At 37.1% G+C, this 14,288-nt stretch overlaps 3 protein-coding genes across 5 annotated transcripts in view; 1 reads left to right on the top strand and 2 right to left on the bottom strand.

The window, feature by feature from the left end:
* Positions 1–708: 708 nt before the first annotated feature.
* si:ch211-191i18.4 (uncharacterized protein LOC799350 homolog) lies at positions 709–2,479 on the top strand. Its single transcript, XM_058754602.1, has 3 exons — positions 709–898; positions 975–1,097; positions 1,845–2,479. The coding sequence occupies exons 1-3, from the start codon at positions 767–769 to the stop codon at positions 1,950–1,952; spliced, it is 363 nt and encodes a 120-aa protein (XP_058610585.1). The 5' UTR covers positions 709–766; the 3' UTR covers positions 1,953–2,479.
* jtb (jumping translocation breakpoint) lies at positions 2,040–8,752 on the bottom strand. 2 transcript variants are annotated; one of them, XM_058754601.1, is made up of 6 exons: positions 8,338–8,490; positions 7,490–7,677; positions 7,345–7,385; positions 7,160–7,251; positions 4,053–4,132; positions 2,040–3,636 (listed from the first exon to the last, which is right to left on the bottom strand). In XM_058754601.1, the coding sequence occupies exons 2-6, from the start codon at positions 7,591–7,593 to the stop codon at positions 3,480–3,482; spliced, it is 474 nt and encodes a 157-aa protein (XP_058610584.1). In that variant the 5' UTR covers positions 7,594–7,677; positions 8,338–8,490; the 3' UTR covers positions 2,040–3,479. The 2 variants fall into 2 exon arrangements, with proteins under 2 accessions (XP_058610584.1, XP_058610583.1); XM_058754600.1 differs by lacking the exon at positions 8,338–8,490 and adding an exon at positions 8,557–8,752 and having other exon boundaries at positions 2,041–3,636.
* A 660-nt stretch (positions 8,753–9,412) lies between these two features.
* The window catches only part of LOC131526453 (potassium voltage-gated channel subfamily KQT member 4), a 62,285-nt gene continuing 57,409 nt past the window's right edge, over positions 9,413–14,288 (bottom strand). Inside the window, exons 14-15 of one of the 2 annotated variants that reach the window (XR_009267455.1) lie at positions 11,810–13,622; positions 9,413–10,669 (exon numbers count right to left, since the gene is read on the bottom strand). Coding sequence is in view for 1 of the 2 variants with exons in the window: in XM_058754792.1 (XP_058610775.1) it covers positions 13,419–13,622 (204 nt within the window). In the remaining variant the exon portion in view is untranslated. Of the gene's footprint in view, positions 10,670–11,462; positions 13,623–14,288 lie in introns of those variants that run through there. The other variant, XM_058754792.1, reaches the window with a different exon arrangement.

Genomic DNA, 14,288 nt, shown 5'->3' with positions numbered 1-14,288 from the left:
CAAGGTCTGAAGTGAGTCATTACAGGTGCGGTGATTACTGATGATTAACAAGTGTCATGATCGACGGCTAAAATCTCGATTTGAATAATCATTAATCACTGGTAAACAAAAGACTGAGCTTTAACTGTTCTTCTTGAGCTACTAAAATTGTCTTCCGAGCGGTCATCTTAAGCGTCAGCGGTTTGTAATTATATTTGTGATAGCCTATAGGCTAACTAATGCAGTGACAGTCCCATACTAATTAATTGGAAATCGCGCGGTTGCTATGGTTACCTTAATCTTCTCAGGCAAACAAGAATTAGTGAGCGTCTGTTTAGCGCAAAACTTGGAAGATAACTTTTGTGGTTACTGAAACGTTGCTTGAAAACGCTGATGAATCATACTTATAAAAATAATTCTTTATATATTGTTAAACAAAGCTAGCAGATCCCTGGTTGAAAAGCCTGATCTAGACTCATTCTGTTTCTTAAATCCTCTTTGAAACAAATAGGATTAGGCTGCTGTGAGATCTGTCCACAGGAAATGATGTGGTCACCAATCACTGTTATATGAATTGAAGAAAAATGTCTCAGAGGGAAGGGAAATCTACATATAATGGCCGTGATAAATCCTCGGAAATCTCATCGTCCCGCTCTCTTTCAGCAGGGGTGATCAATGTGACGTAGAAGCAGGTAAGACCTTTTAAGTCCCACAAGACTTTGCGCGAGAACTCGTGCCGGACCCCTCGCGACTAGAAGCACTCCTACGTGACTGTAATAAAAACATAATGTCAAATTTATCTATACTTCTCGTAGCGCTTCACTGTACTGTATACATTTATTCTAAAATCAGCGGCGTGGATTCAAGACCGCCAGACTACGAACCGACCGGACCGTTCACCGACGACGCCACAGAAGCGGTGAGTGCAAATACTGCGCGCAGGCAATGTGCACCGCAGGTCGCTGGATAATGGTTAAACCTACTGTTGATTTCAGACAAGAGCTGTGAGCGAATATAAAGAAAACCTTCAAAGACAAGTCGTGCCCATTTTGAAGAGAAAGTTCAACCGTCTTCCAGGCGTATGCAGACGTCTGAAAAGGAGGAGGATAACCATTCTGGTACTTCACTTTTCTTAAATTATAAGTCTGTATGCTGACAAACACGACTGTCGAGTACGTTCTGCATGAAAATAACATAATTTTGGATTTAAAGGGATAGTTCAAATAAACAATAACGTGTTATTTATTCACCCTCAAGTTGTTTCATGCATGTATGAGTTTCTTTGTTCCGCTCAACAGAAAAAAGATACTCTGAAGGATGTTTTTATACACAAACATTGCTGGTAGCCAACGACTTCCATAGTATGGAAAATAAATACTATGGATGTCAATGGCTACCTGTTGAGTTAGAAACGTTATTCAAAATTTCATCATTTGTATTCAGCAGAAGAAATGAATTTATACACGTTTGGAACAACTTGAGGGTGAATAAATACAAAACACTTTCATTTTTAGGTCAACTATCCCTTTAAGAAGAAAGACCACATGAAAAAAACTAAAAACTAAAAAAAAAACCCCAACAAAATAAAGCAATGGCTTGTACTATAAGTTCCCACTTTTTTTTTTTTTTTTTTGGCAGATGAACACTTAGACCGCAAATTCTTAAAGTAGCATACTTTCTGAGGGGCAGACTATTTTCTTACTTGTGACACATTTTAATGGTCATTATTTTAATGGGAATTATAAAATTCCAAGTCCCTCGGGTTTTTAAAACCCAGGGTAGGAAACTCTGGGTTCAAGTCAGTGAGCAAAAACGTGCACGGTTGAGAAATATTTCTTACCATTTGTCTTTTTGTTCCTCTTCAGTGTAACACAGCAAAGTTCTGTTCTGCGATGACACGTTCTCAGCATGGCCACATCTGCTCCTGTCCAAAAGGATCAAAGTGCACTCATTTCTTTTTATGGAGTTTGTGACCCTCTTTTTTTTTAAACTTTCATCACACAGTACATCATTTTCCATCATGACAGAATCATGCGACACCAGACAAACTAGGGCAGACCATTGCTTTTTCCCCATTTATTCCTCAGTTCATCATCAACACAGGACAGGAAATGTCACTCGTCTTTCATAAAAATACACCTTTTACATTTTAAGTAGATCATTAAAATCAGTTATGGGACAGTTGAATCAAATTCACATGGTTTTCTTTTAAACTTGTGGAGTTAAAAAAACAACAAAAAAACAAAACACACCAATCAGCCTTAATAAAAAGGCATTATTCTGTCAAACCAATCATAATGTAAATAAACTTATGGGGAAAAGATAGAAATGTACCTCTGTACCCAAAACCAGGAGAGTAAAGTCTTTCTGAAGATGATGGCACAGAATATCACCTTCAATAAACAAGATGCAGATCCAATATTGAATTTTGCTGTGAAGTGCTTGCAAAATAAAGAAACAAAAATAATAAAAATATAAAAAGGTGGGTTGATTTCAGTACATCTCATCCTCTTCATTTCAAGTCAAGCAGTTTTAATATACACTACAATGCAGTCTTGCATATATCAGTCAGATATGAGTACAGAGCTGGTATTTTTGAGACTGACGTTATGAACCAAGACGTTTGCTCACAATTTTATATAAAATATTTATTTTCACTAAGGAGGGCAAAGACTGAAAGTAAACGTCATAAATGAAAAGGGGAAAAAAAAAAAAATTAAAACTTTAATAAAGAGCACCTACAAGCCTCTAAAGAACGTGTCAAAAACACTATAAAAGTATATACTGAAAATAAGGATTTAACAAACAGCAACTGCACATATAAGATTAATTAAATAACTGTTAATGTTCCTGGAACAAACATGTCGATGTTAATGGATGGACGAGTGTGTCAGTTTGGAGAAAGTCAGGAAAAAGACATCTGTGATTTCATGAACGGTAGCGTGTTCCAAAATGAATGAAGCCAAATGAACAAACCCCAAAACTTCGATATTCACTGAAACTCAGCCTGACTAACATAAACCCATTGTGATGAAACAAAATCGTATCTTCAAGACTTTGACCATACAGTTCATTCTCGGCTTGAGAAAATACTTGATGTGCTTTTGGATTATTGAAAACATGCAACACACACCCATATTTTGTTCAACACACACCACCTTCACAGCATTTGAAATAACAGGTGTACGGAGATCTGTACATCTTCTGTTACAAAATAGGGACTAGACTCCTGCCTTGCATAATGTTTGCTGATTTGATGGGATGATCTTGAGATTCACATCTAGTTAGTTAAGTCCTGCACAGAAGCAGCATCCACAAGTAATGTCAGTCTGGGGAGTAAGAGCACATTGTGCCCATTCAGAGCTTTGTCTTTGTGCGTCCAGTAAGATGAAACCAGTGATAAAGCCTGGAAGCCTCCATGAACTGTGGGGTTATGCCCTTTGCTGAGAGTTTATAACACCAGGCCACAGGCCCATTAACTTTTAGTACAGTCTGGTCTACTAAATAGACTCTATCTGTCGCCGAACCTTGTCTGAGGCTTGGCGGTCAAGTGAGCGTTGTCTAACGACCACCAGTATTGCAAAGAAAACAGTGAGAGCCAGCATTGCGCCCTCAAATTTCCAAAAGAGATGCTCCTCCATTTTGGTAGAGCGACAGCTGAATGGAAAACAAAGAGAAAGAGTGAAGTAAATTAGTATAACTTTTTAGCAGGTGGGATTAATAATATTGTAAGCCAAATAAACATTTGCCATTTTGCCTTCCAAACTGTGAAGTTAATTTGCATGGAAAGAACAAAGTGGAATGTTGCGAAAATGAAGCAGTGTTTCCACCACAGAGAACAAAATCATTTTTGGGCAAAGTAGCACAAAACAGACATTTAAGTTGTAGCTATTGGGAAAGCCACGGTGACTCTTTTATTGAATGTAATAAATTACCTGTGGGTTTAGAACATGCAGACAAAACAAAACGACTCAATATGCAAAATTTGCATAAATGTATGTGCGACCCTGGACCACAAAACCAGTCATGAGGGATACAAATAGGATACATATATTTGGTGGAGAGCCACTCACCTCTTGTATTCATCTCTGTTAGATTTAGTGCAGTTGATCTTTTCTACAAATCCTGTTTGGCCGCAGGCTGGTATAGTTTTCTGTAAAAATGACAGCAGGTTTACAAGGTAAGCAGAGGAAACTTTTACATTAATTTGCAAAAATGAAATGTTCTACTGCTGGAACAAATCACAATCCATGAGCTATCAAGCACTATATTTGTATACCTTGTCTGTACATACATACACACATATATACATACACACATATATATATATATATATATATATATATATATATATATTAGTGGTGGGCATAGATTAATTTTTTTAATCTAGCTTAATCTCACTGTAATCTTGGAATTAATCTAGATTAAAATGGCTCATTTGAATTCTGCCAAGTAGATAAGTAAACAACTAGCAGTCATCAAGAATTTAATATTGATAATAACACTGAAGACATTGTATGATTATTCCTTAAAGATGAGGTTTTAATAGTTTTAGTAGTAGTAGCCTATTACGTTCTGCCCAATGTCTTCAAGTGAAACCAAACTTTTATTTTGACGGGTTGCCGTGAGGATAGTTTTTCTCAAATTAAACGCTCGAATGCTCATGAAGTGACTCTCAGAGCAGCTCTGGAGATGTTGTTCATGTATTTATGTCCTCATTTAGTGAGACGACAGACGTTAATATCGCCGCAAGCGTCACGCGGTCTTCTGTACGAGTAGTGAACAAACCCGTGCGTCTGTGCCATACATTAACACAGAGACACACAGAAGTCATATTTAAATAGACGTTTTGCGGCTTAATATTTACAAATATTATAACTTTAATTTCTACGATTTAAGTTCTCAAAACATTTTGACTTTATTCTCGTAATCTTAGATTTTTTTAAATTTTTTAACGTGGCACTAAAACGCCGTCGTAAAATACACACACATACACTATATATTTGAAAATATTTACATCTATTTCCATGTCTATATTTATATTTATATAATGTATATTATAGCTAAACATATTTAATAAACTTTTCTGAAATATATACACATGCATGTATGTGTATGTATTTATATATACACATAATAAATATACAGTACACATACATACATTATGTAAACAAAAACTTTCATTTTAGATGTGATTAATCATGATTAATCGCTTGACAGCACTAAACATATATACAGTGGGGTAAAAAAGTATTTAGTCAGCCACCAATTGTGCAAGTTCTCCCACTTAAAAAGATGAGAGAGGCCTGTAATTTTCATCATAGGTATACCTCAACTATGAGAGACAAAATGAGAAGGAAAAAAAAATCCAGAAAATCACATTGTAGGATTTTTAAAGAATTAATTGGTAAATTCCTCGGTAAAATAAGTATTTGGTCACCTACAAACAAGCAAGATTTCTGGCTCTCACAGACCTGTAACTTCTTCTTTAAGAGGCTCCTCTGTCCTCCACTCGTTACCTGTATTAATGGCATCTGTTTGAACTCGTTATCAGTATAAAAGACACCTGCCCACAACCTCAAACAGTCCAACTCCAAACTCCACCATGGCCAAGACCAAAGAGCTGTCAAAGGACACCAGAAACAAAATTGTAGACCTGCACCAGGCTGGGAAGACTGAATCTGCAATAGGTAAGCAGCTTGGTGTGAAGAAATCAACTGTGGGAGCAATTATTAGAAAATGGAAGACATACAAGACCACTGATAATCTCCCTCAATCTGGGGCTCCACGTAAGATCTCACCCCATGGGGTCAAAATGATCACAAGAACTGTGAGCAAAAATCCCAGAACCACACGGGGGGACCTAGTGAATGACCTGCAGAGAGCTGGGACCAAAGTAACAAAGGCTACCATCAGTAACACACTGCGCCGCCAGGGACTCAAATCCTGCAGTGCCAGACGTGTCCCCCTGCTTAAGCCAGTACATGTCCGGGCCCGTCTGAAGTTTGCTAGAGAGCATTTGGATGATCCAGAAGAGGATTGCAAGTTGAGTTTTTACTTTTTGGTAAAAACTCAACTTGTCGTGTTTGGAGGAGAAAGAATGCTGAGTTGCATCCAAAGAACACCATACCTACTGTGAAGCATGGGGGTGGAAACATCATGCTTTGGGGCTGTTTTTCTGCAAAGGGACCAGGACGACTGATCCGTGTAAACGGAAGAATGAATGGGGCCATGTATCGTGAGATTTTGAGTGAAAACCTCCTTCCATCAGCAAGGGTATTGAAGATGAAACGTGGCTGGGTCTTTCAGCATGACAATGATCCCAAACACACCGCCCGGGCAACGAAGGAGTGGCTTCGTAAGAAGCATTTCAAGGTCCTGGAGTGGCCTAGCCAGTCTCTAGATCTCAACCCCATCGAAAATCTTTGGAGGGAGTTGAAATTCCGTGTTGCCCAGCGACAGCCCCAAAACATTACTGCTCTAGAGGAGATCTGCATGGAGGAATGGGCCAAAATACCAGCAACAGTGTGTGAAAACGTTTGACCTCTGTCATTGCCAACAAAGTGTATATAACAAAGTATTGAGATGAAATTTTGTTAGACCAAATACTTATTTTCCACCATAATTTGCAAATAAATTATTTAAAAATCCTACAATGTGATTTTTCTGGATTTTTTTTTCTTCTCATTTTGTCTCTCATAGTTGAGGTATACCTATGATGAAAATTACAGGCCTCTCTCATCTTTTTAAGTGGGAGAACTTGCACAATTGGTGGCTGACTAAATACTTTTTTGCCCCACTGTATGCGTGCGTGTATGTGTACACAATTTATACATTGAAGAGTTCTAGAATGTTACAAAATATTAATATTTTAAATAAATGCTGTTGTTAAACAGCACAACTGTTCTCAACACTAATAATAGTGTTTATTAGTGTAATTAGAATGATTTCTGAAGGATCATGTGATACTGAAGACTGGAGTAATGGCTGCTGAAAATTCAGCTTTGCCATCACAGCAATAAATGACACTTTCAAATATATTAAAAGAGAAAACAGCTATTTTCAATTGTAATATTGTAAATAATCAATGTGTCCTCGGTTAGCATACAATACCTTTTTTTATTACAAATATAAAAAATAAAAACTTTAGAACAATTGTGTGTGTGTACCCTGGCCTCACCGATTGCAAACCTTCGCATGCACTGCACTCTTTAGCGACCACAAACTCCTCCAGCTGCCAACATGGTGCCGTCACTGCCTTTGTCACCGTAACTACAAAATAAAAACATAAGGACAATTACAAGTATATGAACCTAGTACACTTTAGAGAACAGTCTTTAATGAAATCCTGATTTTTCTAAGTACCTGCTGCCTTCTCATCGCTAAGAAGAGCTGCTCCAAACACTCTAGAAAAAGGTTTAAACATGGAATGAATGAGCATGATCAAAGCTTAGTTTCGCATTACTCTGCATTAGAAGAAAAACACTTATGGCAATGGTCATTTTCTCACCTAAGAGACACTAAGCCCCAGAATAAAGCATGCAGGGCCAGGATCCGGGGTCTCAGACATGCCATAGGGATCCTACAGTCACTCTCCATCGCTCTGGTGCACATGCGTTTATATAGTAACACAACTGAGGTTTACTGCCCGTTCATAGTAAAGTTTCATTCCTCAGAGCAGTAAAACATCCAAAGTACCTACAAAGACACACGTGAAAAATAAAATGAGTTCACAGAACGGCATATAACCACTAAACTCACACTGTGAGGCTGATGATACACGGGACAACGTTTTGAGCAATGCTACCGGCCAACTTTGGGCAATGTTGCTGTCAAATGCCAACCAGACACAGGGCCCATGACCGATCTAAATGATCCAGGTAGAAGTTTGTTACCCATCCTCAATGGGAGAGTGCCCAAGCAACATTGCTCAAAAAGCTGCCCCGTGTATCATTAGCCTGACAGGCTATTTGAAAGCAACTTCTGATCTAGATGGACATAATCTCATTATCTAGGCTATTCACGTGATGAATCAAAACAAATAAAATGTTAAAGAAAACAGAGTAATAAAAAATATATATCACTTTACTACTATAGTGGAAACTACGTTAGCAGAGAAGCTAAAAACCCCGAGGAAGAAACTCCGTAGTTTAACACGCTACACATAATGGAACGCGATTAAACTAACGTTACAACGAAGCCAAGCATGAAGTTACCGACAAAAAGTAGTAAACTACGTTAAAGCTACTTAAAATGTAATGTCATTTAAGTATAACTATTTGATTAAATGATCGAATCAAAGCAGTGTTTACATCTCACGGGGTTTTGAGATCAGTCTTATAACTGGAAAACACCTACCGTTAAATCAACATAAATGTAGTGTTTGATACAAAAACGAAGAAACAACAAGTTCCGCCGCGTAACAAATGACTTGACTTCGCTCACCGTCGACTGAGGGACACACACACGAATACAGAAGTAGCATCTGTGATGAGCTCACGAGTTTCGTAAACAGAGAAAGTGTGATAAGCTCCAACTAAACACGGTCCACATCAGCAGGGAACACGCAGTACTCACCCCAAAACATACCGCCCGAGGACGCCCCCACGAGAGGGTCTCTGAAACACTGAACGGCCAGCGATCACCGATCACTACATAAACCCGACTGTTAGTTCTGAATACACCGTATAAATGTCGTTATTTACAGAGACCTCTAGATAAGGGCCTGCCTGCCATACTGAAACGGACAGGATTACGTCACAGGAGAACGTGGCTTTCAAATCAGATTTAAAGTGTATCGCCCTCCAGTGGATCGGCTCTCCATCGCCATGGAGTTATGGGTTTATTTACATTACATACAAAGTCTGAAAACAAAAGGTGTTTCAAAATTGGGATTAAGTCTGATGACCCCACTGAACCTGGTTGTTGGATGTATGAAGGCAAGTGCAGTTTGAGTCTGATTCTTGAACATTTTATCCTACATATTGTGTTACAAACTACTTGGTTCTGGAATTAGTTTTCTAATGCAATGACAGTCACACTTTCTTTTTTAAAAAGTGTGGTAACTTAGAGAGCTGAAATACTTGTTTTGTACTTCAGTGTTTTGATTGACTCATCTAGACCCTCTGCAAGATTTGTGTTTGGGTACACATTAGATTTTATTGCTAATTAGATTTCATTACATGAAAAACATTAGATTTGATTGCATTAAACTTATTAAACTTTGATTACATTCCACTATAAATTTGAATTACGCACAAATGTAATAATTTGGTCTACATTTTGTGCTTGTAAATGAAAAAGTTAGGTTAAAAAGAAAAGAAAAGAAAAAGAAATCACTTATTCAGCAATGATGCATTAAACTGATTAAAATTGACAGTAAAGACTGCATTATAACAATTCTATTTCTAATAAATGCTGTTCTTTGGAAATTTCTATGAGTCTACACTATTCTTACAGTTTTGTTATATTAATATGTTTATAGTTACATATATAGTTCAGCTGATACAAATACAGATATGCAAATACAGTTTAACTCAACTGATCATAAGATGTGCTTGTTGACAGTACATGTTTAACGGTATTATTTTTACTCTCACCAGCTAAAAATGCATATAGAAGAGCATTAAATTATTGCAAATTACTTACATATCTGTTACACCCATTTTCATAAACAAAATCTGAATTTATTCATTTTTTACAATCATGTCAGAGTTAAACATACATATTATATAGATCAAGTTACCTCTCACGTTAGCAGTTACCAATCATGTCAATGAGGAAAAAAGTATTACGTAATGCCTGAAGGTTCAGAGTTCTGTTTAAAGGGACAGAAAAGTTAGAGAGTGTGTTCAGAAAACAAGTGTTTGTTTTCAAATACAGTCCTGTAGAAACAAATGTGGTGAAAGAAGAGTGAGATTTTCAAAATGCATGTACTGGCATCTGTGAAGGTGCAAGAGAAATGTAAATATAGAAAATTCTGCTTGAATTGTGTACTCCAGTTCTGTCCATTAGAATGATGAATGAATGCCATGACAAGTGGCCTAAACGATCTATTAGGTTCACCGTTGTGTCAGTGTGCTCTCGCTATGTCAGTAAGGCAGAGGAGTGCTGTATTCCCTACAATCCCCTCCATGCTGTCCGTTACCTGAAGTGCATGTCATATAAAGCTGGAACCAGTCCCATAACTGCATGCATAGATATTAATGTTGAGATCATGCATCAATGCTCATCTCAATGACTCGGATTACGTCTCAGTGTTCCCAGTTTACTCAATTCTTCTAAAATAGTGGCGAGTCTGTACATGGCTGAGGTTAAGGTCACGTGTGAGACACTACGAGAATCTTTTTATGATAATGTATGATAAGTATTTCTTCATGCCGGATTGATCTCTGACCTATTGATCTTCAAGGGATGATGAATGTAGCAAAACAAGGTCATAACCTGTGAGGTCATAACCTGGTGAAACATAACCTAGTAGAATTAAAGGGATAGTTCACCCAAAAATGACAATTCTGTCATAATTTACTCATACTGTTTCAAATGTGTATGGCTTTAATAGATCTTAGTGAGGGTAACACTGTATTTCATTTTTGACAGGGATGAACGAGGCTTGAGGGCTAGAAGTACAGTGTGTTCAGGATTGTATTGTTGTTTAACATACTGATTGTTCAGCTGACGAAACGTCTTTCTGAGAGAAAAAAAAAAACTTTTAGAAGACAAAAACACCATAGAACAGTTTTGAAAGTTGCAAATTGTGAAAAATACATGATCTAGGACCATTGTAAAAACTGCAAGTCTGTTCCTCACAATCTTGTATTCAAAATTTAAAGAGATAGCTCACCCAAAAATGAAAATGACCCTATGATTTACTCACCCTCATATCGTCGTAGGTGTTGACTTTCTGATGGATATGACTTTCTTCTTTAAGACAAACATAGTCAGAGTTATATATAAAAAAATGTCCTGGCTCTTCCAAGCTTTATAATGGCAATGGATGGTGGTTAAGATTTTGAAGGCCAAAAAAAGTGCATCCATCAATCATAAAAAGTGCTCCCCACTGCTCTGTGGGGGTTAATAAAGGCCTTCTGAAGCGAAGTAATGCATTTGTGTGAGAAAAATATCCATATTTAAAACTGTATAAACCGGAATCTAGGTGTAGTGTAAGATCTGGTGAGAATATGCTAGTCTTGTGAGAAGTTTTGTTTACAGCAAAGGAAAACCAGTCTTCTCTTGACATTTTTCTATGTAAATCCTCGTTTTGTACTTCTAATTCGTGCGGTTACGGTTTAGAAAGTTTTAAATATGGATATTTTTCTCACATAGATGCATCACTTTGCTTTAGAAGGCCTTTATTAACCCCCCCAGAGCTGTGTGGATTACTTTTTATGATGGATGGATGCACTTTTTTTGGCCACCATTCACTGCCATTATGAAGCTTGGAAGAGACAGGACATTTTTTTAATATAACGTCTGAAAGAATAAAGTCATATACAGCTAGGATGGCTTGAGGGTGAGTAAATCATGGGGTAATTTTCATTTTTGGGTGAACTATCCCTTTAATATGGTGTCTAATCTGATTAAGGTCTTTAGGGTCAGATATGCTGTTTTGGACCTCATTGACATTGTATGGCCCACAGAGACATTTTCTAAAATATCTTTTGTGTTCCACAGATGGAAGAAAATGAACCATTTTCACAGATGGTGATGACACATTTCCACAGCTATTATTATAATTCTAGCAATCTTCTTCTGACCAACATAATCAATCTATTAATTTTTTTTTCTGGTTGGAAAGTCAGAAAAACTACCATTCTTAAACTAAAACTACCATTGTTTCCATTCACCATTAAATAGAAGCCTCTCCAACTATGAAGACTTTTGCTTTTGGAGAACCCTACACTGTATAAAAAAAAAAAGAAAAGAAAAATGTATTGGTAATTGTCCAGTAATTTTACAGACATTTCCATTAACTCTAAAACACAATGCAATGTAGAGCAAAAAACACCTGTATAAAATAAAAATACAGGTACCTAATATAGTACAGTACAGTATTAATACAGTACATTGTGTCATATTTTTACTGATTTCTTTAACAGTGTAGAAATGTGAAAAAAAGTCCATCATACAGGTTTGGAAGGACATTTTTGAGTGAAATATCCCTTTAAATCTCAACTAATTGAGAGTCTCATTTGGGGAGAAGATAGACTACATTTGACCCTCTTGTTTGTTTGCAGTTAGACTGATGCACATGCTGAATGAAGAGATGGGCTGCAAGGCAAAGAGGCTGAGGATCAGAGAGAAGGGCATATGAACAGCCTCTATTACTAACCTCACTAAATTAAAACAAACTTGCCTGAACTATTCAAACTATTAACATGCACTTTAATGCTGGCTATTTCATCAAAGAATATTTTTATTTATTTATTGGATTTTCTTATTTTTTGCACGGTGGGCTTCTGAGAGGTGATGCAGTGGCAGGGTGCTATCGCAGAAGAGAGGGACCCAATAAGCCAAAGAGATGTGAGAAGGAAACCTGAGGGTCTCACATTTTGAAGTTCCTTCCTTCCTGAAGTGGCAAGAGGAACCATGCAAGATCAAAATGACAGGAGATGATGCTTTGGTGGAAATACCGTCCATCAGTCTATCATGCTGTTCTTTATAGCAAACTGTGATGCTGTTTTCTCAAAGGACATGTCAGTGATAAATAAAGGAAAAGTACTGGATGCAGTACATTCATTAGAAGCTCAGTGACTTCTGGTGGCACAAGGAGTCTATTGCATCAGGCCAAAGTGTAAGGCCAAGGCCGAGAAGGAGAGTCCGAAATTCAAATTCAGTTCACAATGCCCTGATTTCTTAGAAAAAAAGACAGAGAGAAAAATAGAATTGCTCTGGGGGCCTATTGCTTATCAAAAACTCAACAAAACCAAGAAATGATATTGGCACAGAGACTTCCAGAAAGAAACACCATCAATGCAATGTAAAGGGGACAGTTTTGTAGCAGTCAAGAGATTCATCCCCACACATTTTGGAAGACTGATAAAAAGTGACGGTTGAAGACCACTTCAGATAAAACTCTGCCATCTACTGGAAGAAGTCCAAATGTTCAACAAAACCTCAATTATATCTTCATCCATGTAAGAATATTTCTCTAAAACTTTCCTGAATCAGTTGAAATAAAGTAAAAAGAAGAAAGACTGTTACTACAGGCATGTTAAAATAAAAACCGGACATTGCGAAATATCAGGGCATAGTTTGCAAGGCAAAGTCTAGAAAGGTTGGCCAGAAGCCACCATCCACTGTGCAAAGGATGAACCCATGCAAGGATACAGCAGTTGTTTAGAGGAACTGTGCTAGGTTAATTTAGGGAGGTATTTAGCCTTTGGATGAGTTGCCCTGATGCTACAGTCAGAGCGGGACTGCTGCCGGGTGTCTCGGGGTCATTCCATGTTGCCACTGTCTGAGTGGGAGATATTAAGGGTGTTTGCGGAGGGGAACAGGTCACGCTGATCGGTGGGACTGTGGTAGTCAGAAGTCAAGTCAGGTTCCAGCAGGGACGACAGAGTGAAGTGGGACGAGCCCTTTTTCAGGCACTGCGAGTAGAAGTTTAGGAGCAGGTCCAGCTTGTTTTCGATCGACTGCACCTGAGAAGGGGGATAAAAGAGTTTGTAGTCAAGCTAAAACAAGATCTAGTGTTATTTTATTATGATCCGATAATGTTCAGGAAATTAGTTTGGAATATTATTGAATATCAGCAGTTTTCAAAACCACAACTCTATTATGTGAAACACAATGGGCTGCAATATAAACACTACAGGTGATGAATTACTGCAAGTGAAAACTAAGCACACTTACACTAAAATATAACACTAAAGATATCTTATAAAATTAATAATAAATAGCCTCTAAAAACTTTTTTGATTAGATGGAAAACAAGATTTGGTAGTGGTAGGTAGTTATTGGCATGCTGAATCACAGCATTTTATTAAGATTTTTTTATTATTTAAGGATGCATTAAATTGATGAAAAAATAAATAAAAATCTGTTATAATACATAGAAGGTTTCTATTAAAAAAAACATTTTTAAATTTTAAATAATTTTAAAGTATGGTTTACAAAATAAATAAATACAAATTTAAAAAATACAAATAAATAAATAAATAAAATTAAATCAGCATATTAGAATGATTTCTGATTAATCATGTGACATTGAAGACTGCAGTAATGATACTGAAAATTCAGCTCTGCACCACAGGAATAAATTACAATTATTTGCAATATATTAAAATAAAAAACTGTTATTTTCAGTA

Source organism: Onychostoma macrolepis, chromosome 19 (assembly GCF_012432095.1).
Source record: "Onychostoma macrolepis isolate SWU-2019 chromosome 19, ASM1243209v1, whole genome shotgun sequence".
Taxonomy (NCBI): Eukaryota; Metazoa; Chordata; class Actinopteri; order Cypriniformes; family Cyprinidae; genus Onychostoma; species Onychostoma macrolepis.
The sequence above is the reverse complement of the archived record's forward strand: the minus strand, read 5'-3'. Positions and strand labels throughout refer to the sequence as shown.

Coding starts and splice junctions, on each gene's coding strand:
- si:ch211-191i18.4 (XM_058754602.1), top strand. CDS start 767: ATGTCAAATTTATCTATACTTCTCGTAGCGCTTCACTGTACTGTATAC. Junction 899..974: donor CCGACGACGCCACAGAAGCG/GTGAGTGCAAAT, acceptor TGTTGATTTCAG/ACAAGAGCTGTGAGCGAATA. Junction 1,098..1,844: donor GGAGGAGGATAACCATTCTG/GTACTTCACTTT, acceptor GTTCCTCTTCAG/TGTAACACAGCAAAGTTCTG.
- jtb (XM_058754600.1), bottom strand. CDS start 7,593: ATGTGCACCAGAGCGATGGAGAGTGACTGTAGGATCCCTATGGCATGT. Junction 7,252..7,344: donor TAGCGATGAGAAGGCAGCAG/GTACTTAGAAAA, acceptor TTTATTTTGTAG/TTACGGTGACAAAGGCAGTG. Junction 3,637..4,052: donor AACAGAGATGAATACAAGAG/GTGAGTGGCTCT, acceptor TTTTCCATTCAG/CTGTCGCTCTACCAAAATGG.